The following is a 17,628-nucleotide window of genomic DNA, read 5'->3' on the forward strand; positions in this document are numbered from 1 at the left end:
TTAGGCTATGGAGGATGGCAGTGTCTCCCAGACATCTAGCACGTTGTCCTCCTGATGCACCGCGAAGAGACGGTCGCCCCCAACCGAGAAGTCGCTAATGGCGCCAGCGCCTTTGCTCCCGCGCAGCGCAAACCTTAGGTGGTCATGATATGGGCCGCCAAACACTGAGATGGTGTCATCCTTGGACGCCAAGAGCTGACCGCTTTGGACCGCACGTCAAAGTCGACCTTGTCGTCACCTCCATCTGATGTTCCCACGGCTCAGCGTAGCTCGAGCCACGGATGTCGAGGAACCCGAGACCATGGCTCTGGTTAATTGATCAAGCGGACCGACCTCTCGTCCTCCATCATCACGGCATCAGCAACGCGCTTGTCCTTGCACCGGGGGCGGCAGCCGTTCCACTGGGTTTTGATGGACCATGACCAGACGACACTCATAGTCCCGGAAATCAACCAGAGCGATGGAAGGCGACATTGAGCACGCCTTGACCGCCATGAGCACGTTGGTGCTTGCCAGCCACTGAAGCTTACTGGCGTCGGTCAGAGCGGAGATGTACTTCTGGTCAAAGAAAGAGCTTGTGTGTTCGCCTGTGATGCAGTCCCAAACACCGATGCCATGGCAGCCAATTACTTGAGCTATGCCCCAGCTGTTGCAGCTAGCAAAGACGTTTGTTTGCTTGTCAAAGGCCAGTGCCCTCACATTAAAGGGCGGAGCGGTCTTCTTTCCCTCGTGCGCTATGCGGAAGTGGTGACGCAGATAGCCGGTGAGTGCGGAGAAAGCTGCCATGCCGTGGCCACCGACGAGGAGTGTGGTGTCACTGAGGTAGGCCGCGTCACGGACCGCCTGGGCAGATGTCAGGCAGACCGGCCGGCGCTCCTCGATGGGGCCGCGCGGACGGCTGGGCAGGCCACCGGTGCACGCCCTGGTGGAACGGACGCGGCCAGCCGGGCCCTGTCGAGATCAAGCTCGCCGATGCGAGCGGCACGGACGCGGTCGAGAAGGCCGTAGTAGTTCGCCTCGCGGAAGAGCACCCGGTCCGGGACGCCAGCGGGGACATGGAGCTCGCCCGTGCGCTGCGGAGCATGTCGAGGAGCGAGGCGAAGCAGGCCGGGTCGCGGTCGATGAAGTATTCGGGCACGCCCCTGGCGGCGCTGGTGTTCCAGCAGGGTTCCAACATGGTTCCCTCGCCTGCGCCTGTGATTGTATCGGCCGTCGTCTCGAACACCTGTCAGCCGGACGCGGCCTGCAGCTGGTTGTGGCGTGCACATGGCCGGCTGTGTGTACAAGACGCGCAGTGGACCTGTCAATGGAGAGGTGGTAGTAACTGAAATGTCAATTCCTTAATTTGCACGGGGATCATAAAACTAAATACAATAGGTTCTGAACCGAATCATATATAGAGGAATCACAGCCTTTTCAATCAAAAGAACAAAAAGAAAGAGCATTTTTTTTATTAACCTCAAGAGAGGTGTCAAACTAAACAATGACCGTTGCCGTTAGCAGTGAGCTCTCTGCTAGCTAGGGTTTCGAGTTTCGACACCAATACTGAAAGAAGGGTACTGCTGCCACCTTTTTCTGGGTATTCCGTGAGCAATGCAGGCCGGGGGGCGCTGGACTGCGACGAGGCAGTGAGGCGGATCTGGAAGACGAGGGAAGTACGTACCGTCGATGGCCGATGGGGAACGAGGCGGCGCTGGAGTGGCTGGACGGCGACGGGGCAGCGCTGGAACGACGAGGGAGGCGGCGCGCTGGAGTGGCTAGACGGCGCTGGAGGAGTCGGAGCGGCAGCGGGTGTAGAGTCAAGCGACGGGCGTGGGGTAGGGTGCTTCAGTCCATGCGGGCCCTTCAGCGATGTCTTGGGCCGTCACTGGAATTGGTGGCCTCATCAGGGAAGGTGTCGCGTCATTTCACTGGCCCAAGCGATGGATATACAGCCATGTTACTGAGTACTCCCTCTATCCGAAATAAATAGGGCACTGCTCTGCGCCGGCGCGTCGGCCGAAACTTTCGGCCGGCGGTGCGCGGGACGCATGATCCACCAACCCCACATGTCCGCACTGTTGGATCTTCATGTAATATTTTTTTTCCTGATGTAGCAAAATTTCGATGCGATGCAGCAATTTTTTCAACGGTTGCAACAAAAAATAAAATTTGTAGCAAAAAAATATCTATGTGATCGTAGAAAAAAATGAAGGTGATGGTGCATGGTAGAAAAAGTCAAACGCCGGTTGTAACAAATATTTACGTGCCGTGTATGCAATTTTTTAATGAACGATTGCAACAATATATGATGCCGGTTGTAGTAAAAATTAACACGGTTGTAGCAAAAGTAAAAAAACATCGATTGTAACAAAAAAACCAACGAACTAGAGTTGCAACCAAACGTATATGCAACTTTTTTAGTGAACAAATGTAGTAAAAAAATAACAATTGCACCAAAAAAGACGCTCATTGCAACAATTTAAACGAAAAAATGTTGCATGCCCAGTCAACGGACGCGCGCGGTCGCGTGCGGCCGGCCGAACGGTTTAACCGGCGCACCGGCCAGAAACGTTTCCCAAATAAATATCTTAAAGTTAGTACAACTTTGTATTACAGCTAGTATAAAGTTAAGACACTTATTTTAGATCGAAGGAAGTATTTATTTTCTTAAAAGGAATGTCGGTACACAGGTTATCTCTCTTCCGAGCCCTATTTTTAGGCGTGCAATGTTTACTCGCCAAAGAAAAATAAAATCTGTTCTTCAGGTCGAACTCATTTTATCACTCCACTCGCTCTTCCAAAATCACGTAACAGTTACCATTCCCGGGTTTTTTCAGACACGCTACGTCTTTACCTCGATCTAAGATGTTTTATCAATTCAAAAAGAATTACGAATGGAAAATTTCCACAAACATTACAGTCCTGCTGACACGAAAGGTCAATCTCATCAGGAGCACATGGCAACCAAACCACAGTTTTATAGACAAAGATCGTCCTAACTGGGCTAGCATATGACTATTTACACTTATATGAAAATGATCTTTCGTTAGAAGCATTAGTCCCGGTTGAATTTTGGATCGAAAGCATTAAAGGGGTGGTGCCTGGATGGCGTCGGGCCGGGGGCCCTACGAGCCTCTTTAGTCCCGGTTGGTATCATCAACCGGGACTAGAGATAAACCTTTAGTCCCTATTGGTGATACAAACTGGAACTAAAGTGGGTCTAACCTTTGGTCCTAGTTGGAGATATCAATCTTTACCTACTAATAAAGCAATAAGTGCTTCTGTCGTCCGTCATTAACATTGCCCATAAAGTTGATGAAAATTATCCACAATTACCACTTATAAGTCATAGAAAATGTTTCAAACAGGAAAATCTTCGGCCTGGGCCGGCCCATGTAGGCACCTCCTATATTACGCTCTGGGCATTGAAAAAATATGCAGCACACCTATTTGGGCCGGCCCATGCGTGGCTGCCTGTCCTGTTAGTTTAGTTTTTTTATTTTACTTTTCAGTTCCATTTTTTTCTACTTTAAATAATTTAGAACTTTAAGTAACTTTTCTTAAATTTAAGAAACTGAGAATTTTAAAATAAAATATTTAAAAAACATAATTTTTTTGAGAATTCAAAAACTACTCAAGAGTTTTGAAAAATGTTTGCATATATAAAAAAATGTTTAAATTTTTAGAAAATGTCTGTAAAATGAAAAAAGTCAATAATTTTAAACAAAAGTCCGTATAAAAATCTTAAAAACAGTTCGTGCCTCTGTTTTTAGTCTCATTTTTTATTTTCATTTTCTGTTCCATTTTTTAAAATTTAAATAATATCGACTTTTGAAAAACTTTTGCAACTTATAAAACTGAGAATTTTGAAGAAACATAAAATGTTTGTGAATTCAAAAAATGCTCGGGATATTTGTAAAAGTATTCCCATATCCAGAAAAACGTTCATAATTTTGAGGACAATGTTGGTGAAAACAATAAAAGTCCATGATTTTAAGAAAAAAGTTTGTGTATTATTTTTTGAGTGCAATTGAAAAAAATGTTTGCTAATTCAAAAAATGTTCATGCATTTCAAGATATGTCCTAAAATTTTAAGGACGTAATATGATCAACATCCTTGAAGATTATAATTATTTTTCTCCCGTTGCAACGCACGGACCCTTTTGCTAGTCTAGACTAAAGGGTTTTGAAAGTTTATTTTCTATTTTTTCTCCCGTTGCAACGCACGGACCCTTTTGCTAGTCCAGACTAAAGGGTTTTGAAAGTTTATTTTCTATTTTTCTATTTGTTGTCTGTTTTTAGTTTTTGTTTTAAATTCTTTATGTCTTTTAGCATATTTGATGTTTTTGAGTGATTATTTTTGCATTAGATTCAAAATTTTATCTAGTTTCTTTTTGTGCCTTAGTTTTCAAATTTGAACGGTTTAAATTTGAATTTATTCAAATTTGCATCAAACCCTAGATTGTGAATAACTTGAGTTAAAAAATAATTTTAAATTGAATTCTTTTTGCTCCTAGTCACATGTTAGATTGTTGTCACGGTAAGATTTATTTGATTATCTTTGAGAATAATTTAAATTAGGATTTTAATTAAAACGGTAGTATTTTGCTTATATAATTGTTTTAGTCATTTAATTGTTGTTTTTAATTGTTGTCACTATAAATGAACTCTCAATAGATCTGAGTCGCAGACGCAGGTGGTGGTGAGGCAGGAAGAGGCTGTCCAAGAGGGAGTGGTGACCGAGTAAATGGGTTGGGGGTGGGGGTGAGCCTAGATTTGGCGTCGTGTCGCCGCGCCCGATTTCCATCTCGTGCCGTCTCCACTCGCTTTCGCCGTGCCTCCCCGCATGAGATATCGTGCCGCCCTCAACCAAACACACATTTCATGGCCCAACTGGGCCTGGTTGGGCGGGTTGCGAGCAACCAAACGCACCCTCTGTGTTCCTCATGGAAGAACATGTTTTTCCCTTTTCAAGAAGTACACACGAAAACAAATCTTTGTCTTCATGCAAAGCAAATATGTGCTCTCTTGTGAAAGCACATATTTTCTTTTCCGGAAAATATAACCATGCTTCATGCAGAACAAATCTATGCCTCCACAAAAAGCATATATTTTGTTTTTCGGGAAGCAAGCTGTGGTCATCGTGGAAGCAAATTTATTCTTCTCGTGGAATCACATATATTTTGTTTTTCAGGAAGGACAAATGTGCATCTTACGGAAGCAAATATATGCCTCCGACACGAAGCAAATGTGTATTTTCTTCTTGTGAGTTATTGTTTTTTCCTTTTTTGAAAAGCACAGATTGTAGAAGCAAATATATACTTCTCTTGAAAGCACATATTTCTTTTCAAGAAAAAAAAATCCAAGTAAAACCATGAGAAAACTGAAAATTGAGCCCCACCAAAAAAAAACCTAAAACCTAAAAAGCATACAGAAAAGAATGAAATTAAGAGAAAACGCATAGCCCGCGACATGTGCCGGCGGCTACGCGTCACATGGCACCAAAAGTGAGCCCCGAAGATCCACTGAAATGTTAACGGACCGGACCGAACCGGATGCTAGGCCATATATGACCGTCTCACAAAAGAATCGAAAGAAAAAACCATAGCCTGAAGCACGATCTTTCTTTTCACTTTTTCCCCTTTTAGAGAAGCAGCGTTGTGTTTCTCACAGAAGCAATTCTGTGCTCCTCATGGAAGAACATCTTTTTTTTCATTTCAAGGAGGACATTGTGTTTTTTGGCGAAATCAAATTCGTGTTTTCACGAGGAGCAAATATGTGCTTCTCGTGAAAGCACATATTTTTCTTTTCCTGAAGATCCACTGGAATGTTAACGGGCCGGACCGAATGCCAGGCCATATATGACCGTCTTATTTTCTTCGTGAGAACAGCGGAACCCGCCGTCTTGGCCCGGCCCGGTAGCAGCGGCGCAGGGCAGGGCCTTCCCCCGTGCCCCGTCCGCCGCCCTCTCCCAACCTCGAAACCGTCTCCCGCCAACTCCAATCCCCACATTCCCGCCTCCTTCCCGCCGCGCACCCTCCCTCCCTCCCTCCAAAAAGGCCCCGCCTTGCCGCGCCCCACTCCTCCCTCGGCCCGATTCACCCGCAAGATCTCGACCCGCCGCGTCCCCCTCTTGCGTCGATTGACGGGAGAGGCCGGGTCGGCGGAAGGCGGCGGCGATGAGCGCGGTGAACATCACCAACGTGGCGGTGCTGGACAACCCCACCGCCTTCCTCAACCCCTTCCAGTTCGAGATCTCCTACGAGTGCCTCGTCCCCCTCGACGACGGTAAAGTCCCCGCTCCCCATCCCCTCTCCTCTGTACCATACACCCCCTCTCCGATTCGATTCGCTCGTGGCGGCGGCGCGCTAGGGTTTCGTTTCAGGAGGCGCCGTTCTCGAATCGGCGGAGCCTGACCGGCCGGCGTTCGGCTCGGTTCGGTTCTTCTGTCGCCTCCAGACTTCCAGCGGCGAGGCAGCGATTGGCGTGCCGTGTACGTTTGCGAATACTAGTGCGATATACACGTTTTTCGCCGAGTTCTTCCTCTAGTACACTGCATCTCGGCGATTTCCGCAGCCGGGACCGGGTAAATGACTGGCCTGGCTGTCTAACGGAAATGCTCTGCTCGCTGGTTCTGTCTTGGATTCAGAGGCCAGTTGATAGACCGGATTGGTCAATTTACTCCTCTGGGTTATTTAGCTACTAGGAGTAGATGTTGATCCCTGACCAAGAGAACCGATTACACAGGATTTTGTTGGGCAAAGTGTGAACCTGATGTCTCGTTGTTCTTGGACAGAAGCTATTGCTCTGCTTTTTTTGTTGTTGCTGAAATTACACTGAGCATGGATTTTTTTCTTCTTCTGTTAACTTGTCATTTACATAGTCAGATGGTCTTTCTAGGGGCTGTGAACGAATAATAGCACCTGAATTTTTGTGCGCTCGAGCGTGTAACTTTCATTAAGAAAGCACTAACATGGCACAAATGTGAATAACGAATGTTGGCAAAAAAACAAAAACAAAACAATCATCCTCACTGAATGACCAGAGATAAATCCCCACCTGACCTAGACCTAGCACAGCATGGGAACAAAGGAACCGAGGCTTAGTGCACCACGAGTGCCAGCCGGCAGCTGCACCAGAGCCCCAGAAAGCTCACAACCAAACTTCTGCTGGGGCAACACATTGACATGACCTCCGAGGCATGAGTGGATGCACCTCCCGTGTAAGCAGATCTTTGGCAAGCATAGGATCAGAGTAGGTGCGGAGATGCCGCCAAACGCTCATTGCAGTGACATTGAACTCACCTTGCCCAGCCTCCAGCTAAGAATTGCAAAGTGGAGCACATGGCTCCAGAGATAACGTCATGACTGCTGCCCGACACCCCAAAACACAACCGTGGAACCAACACTTGTCGGCTTAGTCAGGGATAAAGCTCAACAATGGATTTAGTTTGATTACGCCCCTCTCTGTTATCTGGGCTTTTTTTGGTTATCCTGTCTTTCACTTAATTCCCGATACAGGTGGGACTGAATCTGTTATCTTAGCAGTTCATTAATAATTTTGTCAACAGACTAGGCAGTTCATTGGTGCTAGCTGCCTAGCCCCCTTAATTAGATGCACCCCTATTCCTTTGAAAATAGGGAAGCAGCCTGCAGTAGTGTAGCTGTACGAAAATCACATCTCCCTAATGTATGCAGTCATGTTTTTCTGCCATTCTGACTTGTCATTGGGACTTCTCTCTTGTGATGTCTGTTTCGGTTCGGCCAAAACCCATTCAGTGGTGTGGGACTGTGGATCATTATCAAGGAAACAGTGCTTTAGTTCAGACTTCAGAGATACTTGCCTTTGCTTCAATAGGCTAGTAGTTTGCTCACTATCAACATAGAATAGCATAATTTGTTGTCCTGTATTGGAATACACTAATACTGTATACAAATTAAGGTCCTTACGATATGTTCTGTTCCATGGAGCAAGGCCAATTTTCATCTAAGTTGATCTGATTTTGATTTCCGTATCTTATAGGGGGACACAGATATTGCTATATGTTCATTCTTGAGGGTATATAGACTTGCTAAACTATTGATAATTTTGTTGTTTGACCTATTAGATCTGGAATGGAAGCTCACATATGTTGGATCAGCGGAAGATGAAACCTATGATCAGCAACTTGAGAGTGTGCTTGTTGGACCTGTCAATGTTGGAACCTACCGTTTTGTATTCCAGGTAAAACAGACGTGCTGTATTGATCAGTCAAGTCCAATATCTTCATAATGGATAGTAAACCTAGAATTCCTTGCCCATTTTCAAATCTTCATACGTTGCACTACTTTTTTCCTTTCATTACTTAAAGAGAGCTTCATAGCTTAAAAGACTAAATATGCATCTAGAAATTGATGTTCAACTTCCATTTCAGGCTGACCCACCGGACCCTTTGAAGATCCGTGAAGAAGACATCATCGGTGTCACCGTGCTGCTATTGACATGCTCCTACGTGGGGCAGGAGTTCATGAGAGTGGGTTATTATGTGAACAACGACTATGACGATGAACAGCTGAGAGAAGAGCCCCCAGCGAAGCTATTACTTGATAGGGTGCAGAGAAACATTTTGGCCGACAAGCCCCGTGTCACCAAGTTCCCTATCAACTTCCACCCTGAACCCGGCACGAGCTCAGAACAGCCGCAGCAGGATGCAGAACAGCTGCAGCAACCGGCTTCGCCGGAACCACAGATGGCTCCAGTAGAACCACAGACGGCGCCACTAGAGGACGGCACGGCTGATGAAATTAAGCCCAGCGCTATCGCCCTATGATCGGAGTTGGGGTGCTAATGTTCTGTTCTCCGTGCCTTTGAGGTGTGTCTTGTAATGCTACGAATCAAGAGTGGTGGTTCTGCATTGTACTGGTCTGTTGTTGACGTTTCACAATCTGTTCTGTTGCAAATGTTCGGTGTGTAGCTATTTTCTTGATAAAGAGTACTTCTGCCTGTTTTGTTGCACATATTTGTTTTTTTACTGGACCAGATTGCTTCAGCCTGAGCTGTCGAATTGGTTACCGACATGCTTTCTCTCTTTGGTGCAGATTCTGCACTGGGCTGCACAGTTCTGCACTGCATTGATGTTTCGTAATCTTGCAAATGCTGGGTTACTCTTTATTTCATTCAAAGAGTACTTTAACCTGCTTTGCTGCAAAAGATTGAACTTCTACCGAGACTGAATATTTTGGTCTGAACCGTGATTTGCTTACTGGTGCCTTTTCTTTTCTTTGGTGTCAGATTCTAACTGGGTCAAGAATCTATTATGATTGTGGTCAGAATGCTTTTGAAATTTAGCTAGTAATTCGTGAACATTGCTCAAAAAGTAGGTCAAACATCTTGTGATACTATTCCTCAAACTTTTGTAAGTGCCCTTGTTATAAGTTGATTGATTGGCTGGTTAAAGAAATATAAAAAATGTTTGGATCACTATTGGGAGTAATAATTTTCAAAACCTTTTAATGATGTCAACTTTGCAGACCCTAGACTGCCTAGGAAAGCGGAATCTACAGTGTCCCAGACCATCTAAGTTACATCCAAAATGAAATAATATGCTGATACAACAAAATAAATATCAAATCTAACACTGCTACTTCCAGAGGAGCACTACATCGAATGATTGAGGCTTTATATTTCCTGATTGAACCCATCAGCCATTGATCACGGAATGATTGGATCAAACATCGTCATTGCTATTCCAAACTCTACAACAAAACATCACTGCACTAGCATTTCCAATTAAAACAAACACTAATAATTTCTTAGTACCGTATTAACGCAACTTCTAATATCTCCAGGAACAGATAACTCAATATAGCAAAGAGTCCCACTTACGGAGTTGAACAAAACCCTGACCAATCAACCTCTTATTGCTCACGGCCACGAAATAAATAGAAACACCACCAACCAGTAGGGAGGTTTAAAAGGGCCAAAATTATTTATTGCTACCAAGATCCTTCCATCCGGGTCTATTAGCTCCCCTTGAATTTTTAGACAAAATTTGACCACAAATTTGACTCACAAGATATGAGCCATATGATATAAAACGTATATCACTAGATTCGTATTCAAAAGAAGTTTCTAATAATATACTTTTTGCGGTACATAACTCATATTATTCAAATTTTGGTTTAAAATTAGGCTCAAAATTCTAATGACACTTATTTACCCGGATGGAGAAAGATAAACCACCGCTTCATTGATCCATTATACCTACTTCCCGATATGGCATCGACTACATGGCCCTAGAACCTCAAATTGAACGGACGAGGGAACTCTTCCCTTGATGTATCTGTCCGCAGTCTCCATGGCTCTATGAGCTTCCTCGAGAGCTCTCTCGCTCAACGGCCAGCATAGGCCAATCATTCTCGCGGTTGGGAATTTGGCAATGTTACAAGTCCTCCTATCGAAGCCATAGGTGATGTCCAGCGTGAAGCGCTGGAGTGAATGTCTTCTCTCGAGGATGTGAACTGTGAGCTCAACCAGGCTCTTGGCAGAACAGAAGCCTGTGATCAATACCTTCCTGAGACTGTTATTCCGGCACTCCAGATTCTGCCTCCCGTATTCAGTGTCGTCTCCAAAAACAGGATCATGCATCACTGCATCCCGCTCTACCTGAAGATAGATATGTAGGATCAAATGCCATTCTTCTGATAACAAAGTGTAATACATTAATACTAGCATAGACAGCTCTAAGAGATGTACCTAGTGACTTACGCGTAGCGTGAAAGATTCCAAGGCAGGAGAAGCATCGAGAAAAGAAATTAGAGAGAAGGCATCATAGTTTGGGGATAAGCGGGGTTTAAGGAGTGCAATTTCCAAGTTCTTGAGGCGAGGGAGCTTGGACGGCAGCATCGGAGTGTTGGCATTCTGAAAAATAAATCCCAAGATTAACCATGCTTTATTTCAACATACAAATCTTACATACGTTGATACATACACATACTTGAATGGTCCTTATAATTTGATCGTTGAGACATTAAAACCAACACATACCTCACTACGAGCGCGCAGGGTGAGGCTCTCAACATTTTGGGCAATGGACGGAAGGCTAAAGCGAGCATAAGAGAGAATACCAGACAGGCAGACAGGCGAAATATCTACATTCTTAAGTTGCAAAGAATTTCGGACATAGATGACCGGGTGAAAAGAGCAGAGCTGTGGAGCATCTATATCCATCACCTGCACCATCTTGCATAGTTTAACAATGAGGAACTTGAGCTGCTGCATCGTACAAGGTATTTTCAAGCAAATTATCCCACTACATGCATCGATCACTAGTCGCTCCAGGGCGAAGGATTTCGAGAGCAAGTGCCCTAATCCATCCTCAGTAGTTTGGACATGGCACAGACGTCAACTCTTCAATCTTGTCAATCGCCCAAGTATTATTGACGTGGGATGCAAAGCGCAACCAAAGAGGCTAAGAGATTGAATTGAACTTGCAGCTGCCTCGTTAGATAAAACCGAACACGGAAAGCTGTAGATTTTGTTCACGAGTAGAGGCAACACCAGGCTGAATTCTTTTTTTTTCTTTCAAAAAGGAGGCATCGCCCCGGCCTCTGCATCGAGTGATGCATGCATCCCTTTATTAAGTACTGGAATAATCCAAAACAAGTACAGAGTCTAACGATAAATCGTGAACATAAATTACAAGGCGATCAACGCCCAAACCGATGATATAAATAGGTGTAGTTGACTAACTCCTTATTCTATCAGCATGTCGCCATCCATATCGGCTGAAGATAGCCTGAGCTACCATCTCTCATCGGACACATCCAGTAACCAAAGGCTCCCTGGTTTCCACAGGAGTGAGTAAGGACCACATGCGGATCAAGGCGGTAGCCCTGAAGGTGACCTGCAAAAAATTAATACAATATTGTCTGTTAAAAACTAGGTCATTTCTGCAGTTCCATATAGCCCACAAAAGTGAAGATGTTCCAACTCGAATTAGTTTGACGAAAGGAACATTAACCCGTCCAGCCACGTACCAAATAACATGTTAATGCTAGTAGGCGGGGTGATGTTGAAAGCAATATGGATTGAGCGCCATAAGATTTTAGCCATAGGGCAGTCCAGAAAGAGGTGCTTAATTGTTTCATACGACTGACAGAAGCTACATCTTCGATTTCCCTTCCAATTTCGCTTGGCCAAGTTGTCCTTAGTTAAAACAACTCCTTTGTGAACAAACCACAAAAATATTTTTAACTTAAGGGGAACTTTAACGTTCCAAATATGCGTAGATTTTGGAATAGGTGAATTGTCAATAATATGGCCATACATTGATTTCACTGAGAATGTACCATTGGAGGTCAGTCTCCAAGTAATACGATCAGGATCATCAGAAAGACTAACATCCATTAGCCTTCTGACTAGATGTAGCCATCTACCCCATCTATTGCCAACTAAGGATCTGCGAAACTGGATGTTGAGAGGAGTCTCACGTAACACTGCCGCAACAGACGTCTGTCTGCGCTGGCCAATATTATACAACTGCGGATATTGTATAGCTAGTGGCACGTCCCCTAGCCAATTATCCTTCCAGAATTTAGTAGATTCACCATTACCTATGATGAATTTAGTCCTGTTAAAAAAAGCCGCTTTTGTCCTCATTAGACCCTTCCAAAAAGGTGAATCCCCGGTCTCAAAGTGACCTGAGCTAAGGTTTTCTTGCTGTAAATACTTGTTCTTCAGAATTTGTATCCACATACCTTCTGATTCCACACAGAGTCTGAAAAGCCACTTGCTGAGCAGACACCTGTTCTTAACCTCTAAATTTTCAATCCCCAACCCTCCCTGATCCTTTGGCCTACAAATAATATCCCATCTAGCCAGCCTATATTTGTTCTTGATCTCATCACTCTGCCAGAAATATCGGGATCGGTAAAAATCCAACCTTTTTCGCACCCCTACTGGTACTTCAAAAAAGGATAGAAGAAACATTGGCATGCTTGTCAACACTGAGTTAACTAAAACCAATCGTCCTTCATAGGATAGTAGCTTGCCCTTCCAGCAGCTCAGTTTTTTCTCAAACCGATCCTCGATGCACTTCCAGTCCTTAATAGTTAACTTTCGGTGGTGAATAGGGATCCCTAAGTACGTAAACGGCAACGTACCACCTTCACAACGAAAGAGTTGATTATATGTGAGTTGTTCTGCTTTTGCGTCCCCAAAACAGAAGAGCTCACTTTTATAGAAGTTAATCTTCAGCCCAGATAGCTGTTCGAATAAGCATAAAATTAGCTTCATGTTTCTGGCTTTTTTAAGATCGTGTTCCATGAAAAGGATTGTGTCATCCGCATATTGTAGGATGAAGACCCCCCCATCTACTAGGTGTGGAGACCCTACCATCTACCAGGCTGAATTCTTGGATCCCAGATTTGATGATTCGGAGCCACCTATCGAGGCAGCAGGCTTTGATATCACTGCAAGGGCCAAGATTAAGTTTAAGTGTCTTCGCCTTCACCCCATTGTCATAAAATGGTTTGTGAGAATTTTGTCAACTTTATAAATGAGATGGGTTTCCATTTCCTCAAATGTTCTGTCAGCCAAACCAAGGGTACGGTCACTGAGTACGAGATTGGAGTAGTGTCTCCAGGAGTGCAGAAATCCACGGGACACGCCGGCGGCACGAGCAGTGTCTTGTATTGGCATGAGAGAATGTATATGATGTATGATGTGCTGCCGAACCAGTGTTGACAAGTTCTAGCAGTTCTGATATAAAATAAATTCCATGTAACTAGGATACTTCATTGACAGCAACACATACCTCTGGGAGTTCCTCCAAACCAATTTCTTGTTGTCTCATATATTTCGCACCTTCACCTTGCTCGCAGGTTGCGCCATTTGTTTCAGAGGATAAGCCTTTGACCCACCAACTGCAATAGAACAGAGTTGTTAAGTACTAGTACTGTACATCTCAGTTTTGCCCAAGGGACTCAAATATTGCAATAGGAAAACTATAAACCAGCTTGAACAAGGGGAGGTAAAAACATGGGGCACAGAAGCTGAAATAGGCAGAAACTCAAATTATCTGAAATTTGCCGAAATTGTTTGTCTAGGATTTTTTGAAAGAAAAATAACACGTCAGAGGAGCCACCCTTCGTTCTAGCCTAGTTGTCTGCAGTATGTATATATGTAGGACTTCCAAGCTGTACTGGCGATTAGGGCGCATGCAGTGAGATCGATTTTGGTCTAAAACAGAAGAATCAAGATGCATCAGAGAAAGAACATACGTATTTTTTCATGGGCATGAAATTTCCGACGACGGTGCCGACGCCGACAACGTGCCCTGCGTAGTGCGTCGTGGATGGCGGCGAATCTGTCAAGACCCGAGGGCTAGGATAGGTGTTCTTGCGAGAGAAGAAAGAGGAAAGTATAGCTCCGATCGGGATTGTATTAATCTATAAGGAATATTCGTTGCTCAAAGGCAAAGCTAGAAGGAATCAATGCTGAGCTAAGCCACAACCCGGCTGCTTTATAGGCGAAGGTTTTACCCCACAGTAACTCGGAGGGAATTTACCGACAACGGCTAGAGTCTTACGACAACGAAAAGTGAACAGTCTCATCCAACGGCTGATACGAACCAGTACGAGCGGGATATGATAGCAGCCGTTGGATAACTGAAGAAGCTGCAAGTGTTAACTGACGAAACTACAAGCGTTCTGAAGATGGTCTTGACATTGCCCCCTTCTTAGGCACGACGTGTCCTCACGGCGTGTTCCTGTCGTGGCGCCATTGGGAAGTCGTCTTCTTGAAGAACTCCGGGAAGGTATACTTGATAAAATCAGCATCTTCCCACGTAGCATCAGCTGGTGACAGGTTTTCCCATTGCACTTGCCACTGAACGACAGGGATGTTATGTCTGGGAATCTGCCAAACCTGAAGAACTGCAGCAGGACCCATCTTGATGGAACCATCAGCCAAAACCATTGGTAGATTAGAACTAGGGATAGAGTGGGATCCCACATGTTTCTTGAGCTGGCTCACATGGAAAACTGGGTGGATCTTGACATGTTCTGGAAATTGTAACTTGTAAGCAGATTTGCCAATCTTCTGTATGATAATGAAAGGGCCATAAAATTTGTTTTGTAACTTGAGAGCTCCTCTGAATCCAAAAGCTGCCAATCTATATGGAGCCATTTTCAAATAAACCATTTCTCCCACTTGAAAAGACCTTTCCACTCTTTTTAAATCAGCATATTTCTTCATCCTGTTCTGGGCCACTATTAAGTTGTTTCTGAGCTGGTCCAGCATTTGTTGCTTCACTGTTAAAAAGTCTTGTGCTTCCTCATCATCTGGCCCAGGTATAGCTAATTCACGGATCATTGGGGGAGGATAACCATATAATGCTTGGAATGGAGACATTTTTAAACTAGTATGGTATGTTGAGTTGTACCAGAACTCTGCCAAGGACAGCCAAGAAAACCACTTACTAGGAGCAGTAGTGGTCATGCACCTTAGATAAGTTTCTAAACATTGGTTGATCCTCTCTGTTTGTCCATCAGTTTGTGGATGATATGCTGTGCCGTATCTTAATTCCACCTTTAAAGCAGCAAAAATATCCTTCCAGAGTTTGCTAGTGAATATCCTGTCTCTATCTAAAATGATCAATTTGGGAGGACCATGTAATCTGATTATCTGATCCACAAATGCTTGGGCCACACTCAACACAGTGTAAGGGTGTGACAAGGGAATAAAATGAGCATACTTAGTGAATCTGTCCACCACTACCATGATCACATCATATCCTTTTGATACTGGTAATCCCTCTATAAAGTCCATGGATATGTGTTGCCAAGCTAAGTCTGCAACAGGTAGAGGGTCTAGCAATCCAGGTTGAAGACAATTTTCATGTTTAGCTCTCTGACAGATAGGGCAAGAAGCAATAAACTCTTCTACTGCTTTCTTTAACCCAGGCCAATAAAAGATGTGCTTAACTCTTTGATATGTTGCTCTATTTCCAGAATGTCCCCCTACTAGTGAACTGTGGAGGGCTGCTAGTAACTTAGTCCTCAAAGCAGGAATGTCACCTACCAAACTTCTGCCCTTGTATCTGATGATACCTGAATGCAGTGTATAATCAGAATCAGTTTGATTTTCTTGTAGCAGCAACTTTTCCAATATTGTTTTACTGTCTTTATCTTGTTGGTAACTTTCCACTAACTCCTCTACCCAAGTAGGAGTAGCTACAGAGATTGCCATACAGCCAGGAAGTACTCTGGATAAGGCATCAGCTACCTTGTTAAAAACTCCCTTTTTGTACTGAATTGTGAAGTTGAATTCCAACAGTTTCATCATCAGTTTGTGTTGTATCCCCTCAGTGAGCTTTTGATCAGTGATGAACTTCAGAGATTGTTGATCAGTCTTGATTGTCAGATCATTTCCCAATAGATAGTGTCTCCATCTCTTAAGGGCTTCCAAAATAGCTAGAGCTTCTTTCTCATATGTTGACAGAGCAGCATTTCTAGGACAGAGAGCAGAGCTATAGTAAGAGATTGGTCTGCCTTCTTGCATTAGCACAACTCCTATTCCTTTCCCTGAAGCATCAGTTTCTAACACAAATGGTTTGCTGAAATTAGGCAATGCTAGTACTGGAGAAGATATCAGTGCAGCTTGCAACTGTTTGAAGGCTGCATCTTGATATGCTTGCCAAGAAAATTTTCCTTTCTTTAACACATCATGAAGGGGTCTGCATATTACTCCATATCCTTGAATGAACCTTCTATAGTACCCTACCAATCCCAAGAAACTTCTTAGTTTAGTTAATGTATCAGGAGTAGGCCATTCAACAATTGCTGATATTTTCTTAGGGTCTGTTGCTACCCCTTCAGCAGAGATAACATGTCCCAAGTATTCCACTTGTTGAGAAGAAAATACACACTTGGACAACTTAGCAAAGAGACTGTGGGTCTTCAATGTTTCCAGAACTCTTTTGATATGATCCAAATGTTCTTTGAGATTTTTACTGAATATCAGTATGTCATCAAAGAAAACCAACACAAACTTTCTCAAATGGGGTGCAAAAATAGTGTTCATTAATTCCTGAAATGTGCCAGGAGCATTGGACAATCCAAAAGGCATGACTAAATATTCAAAGTGTCCTAAGAAGGTTCTGAAAGCAGTTTTAGGAATATCTTCAGGATTCATTCTGATTTGATGGTAGCCACACCTTAAATCCAGCTTGGAAAAATATGTAGCTCCATGCAATTCATCCAATAAATCTTCAATGAGAGGAATGGGAAACTTGTTTTTGACTATCAAGGAATTTAATCTTCTGAAATCAATACAGAGTCTCATGGATCCATCTTTCTTCTTTACTAATATGACATGAGCTGCATAAGGACTTTGACTGTGTCTGATAAAATGGGCAGCTAATAACTTTTTGATTTGATCCTCCATTTCCAGTTTTTGAGGATGTGGAACCCTGTAAGGTCTTACTTGTGGAGGAGTGGCCCCTGGGATTAATGGAATTGTGTGATCCAAAGCCCTGTGAGGAGGAAGACTTGTTGGTTCTTCAAACAAATCAACATATTCCAGAAGTAGTTTCTGTACTTGAGGAGGAGTCTTGCAGCCCTCAGGTGCATTCATCATGATGTTGTTGATTTGCACTAAAAACAC

The 17,628-nt window shown here is 43.9% G+C and overlaps 1 protein-coding gene and 1 pseudogene across 1 annotated transcript; one reads left to right on the plus strand and one right to left on the minus strand.

Annotated features, from left to right (window-relative positions):
- On the minus strand, positions 1-1,268 carry LOC123449505 (annotated as a pseudogene).
- Positions 1,269-6,059: 4,791 nt separating this feature from the next.
- Positions 6,060-8,976, plus strand: LOC123449521 (probable histone chaperone ASF1A). Its single transcript, XM_045126772.1, has 3 exons — positions 6,060-6,270; positions 8,090-8,205; positions 8,396-8,976. The coding sequence occupies exons 1-3, from the start codon at positions 6,162-6,164 to the stop codon at positions 8,789-8,791; spliced, it is 621 nt and encodes a 206-aa protein (XP_044982707.1). The 5' UTR covers positions 6,060-6,161; the 3' UTR covers positions 8,792-8,976.
- The last annotated feature ends 8,652 nt before the right edge of the window (positions 8,977-17,628 follow it).

This window comes from Hordeum vulgare, chromosome 1H (assembly GCF_904849725.1).
Source record: "Hordeum vulgare subsp. vulgare chromosome 1H, MorexV3_pseudomolecules_assembly, whole genome shotgun sequence".
Lineage (NCBI taxonomy): Eukaryota > Viridiplantae > Streptophyta > Magnoliopsida > Poales > Poaceae > Hordeum > Hordeum vulgare.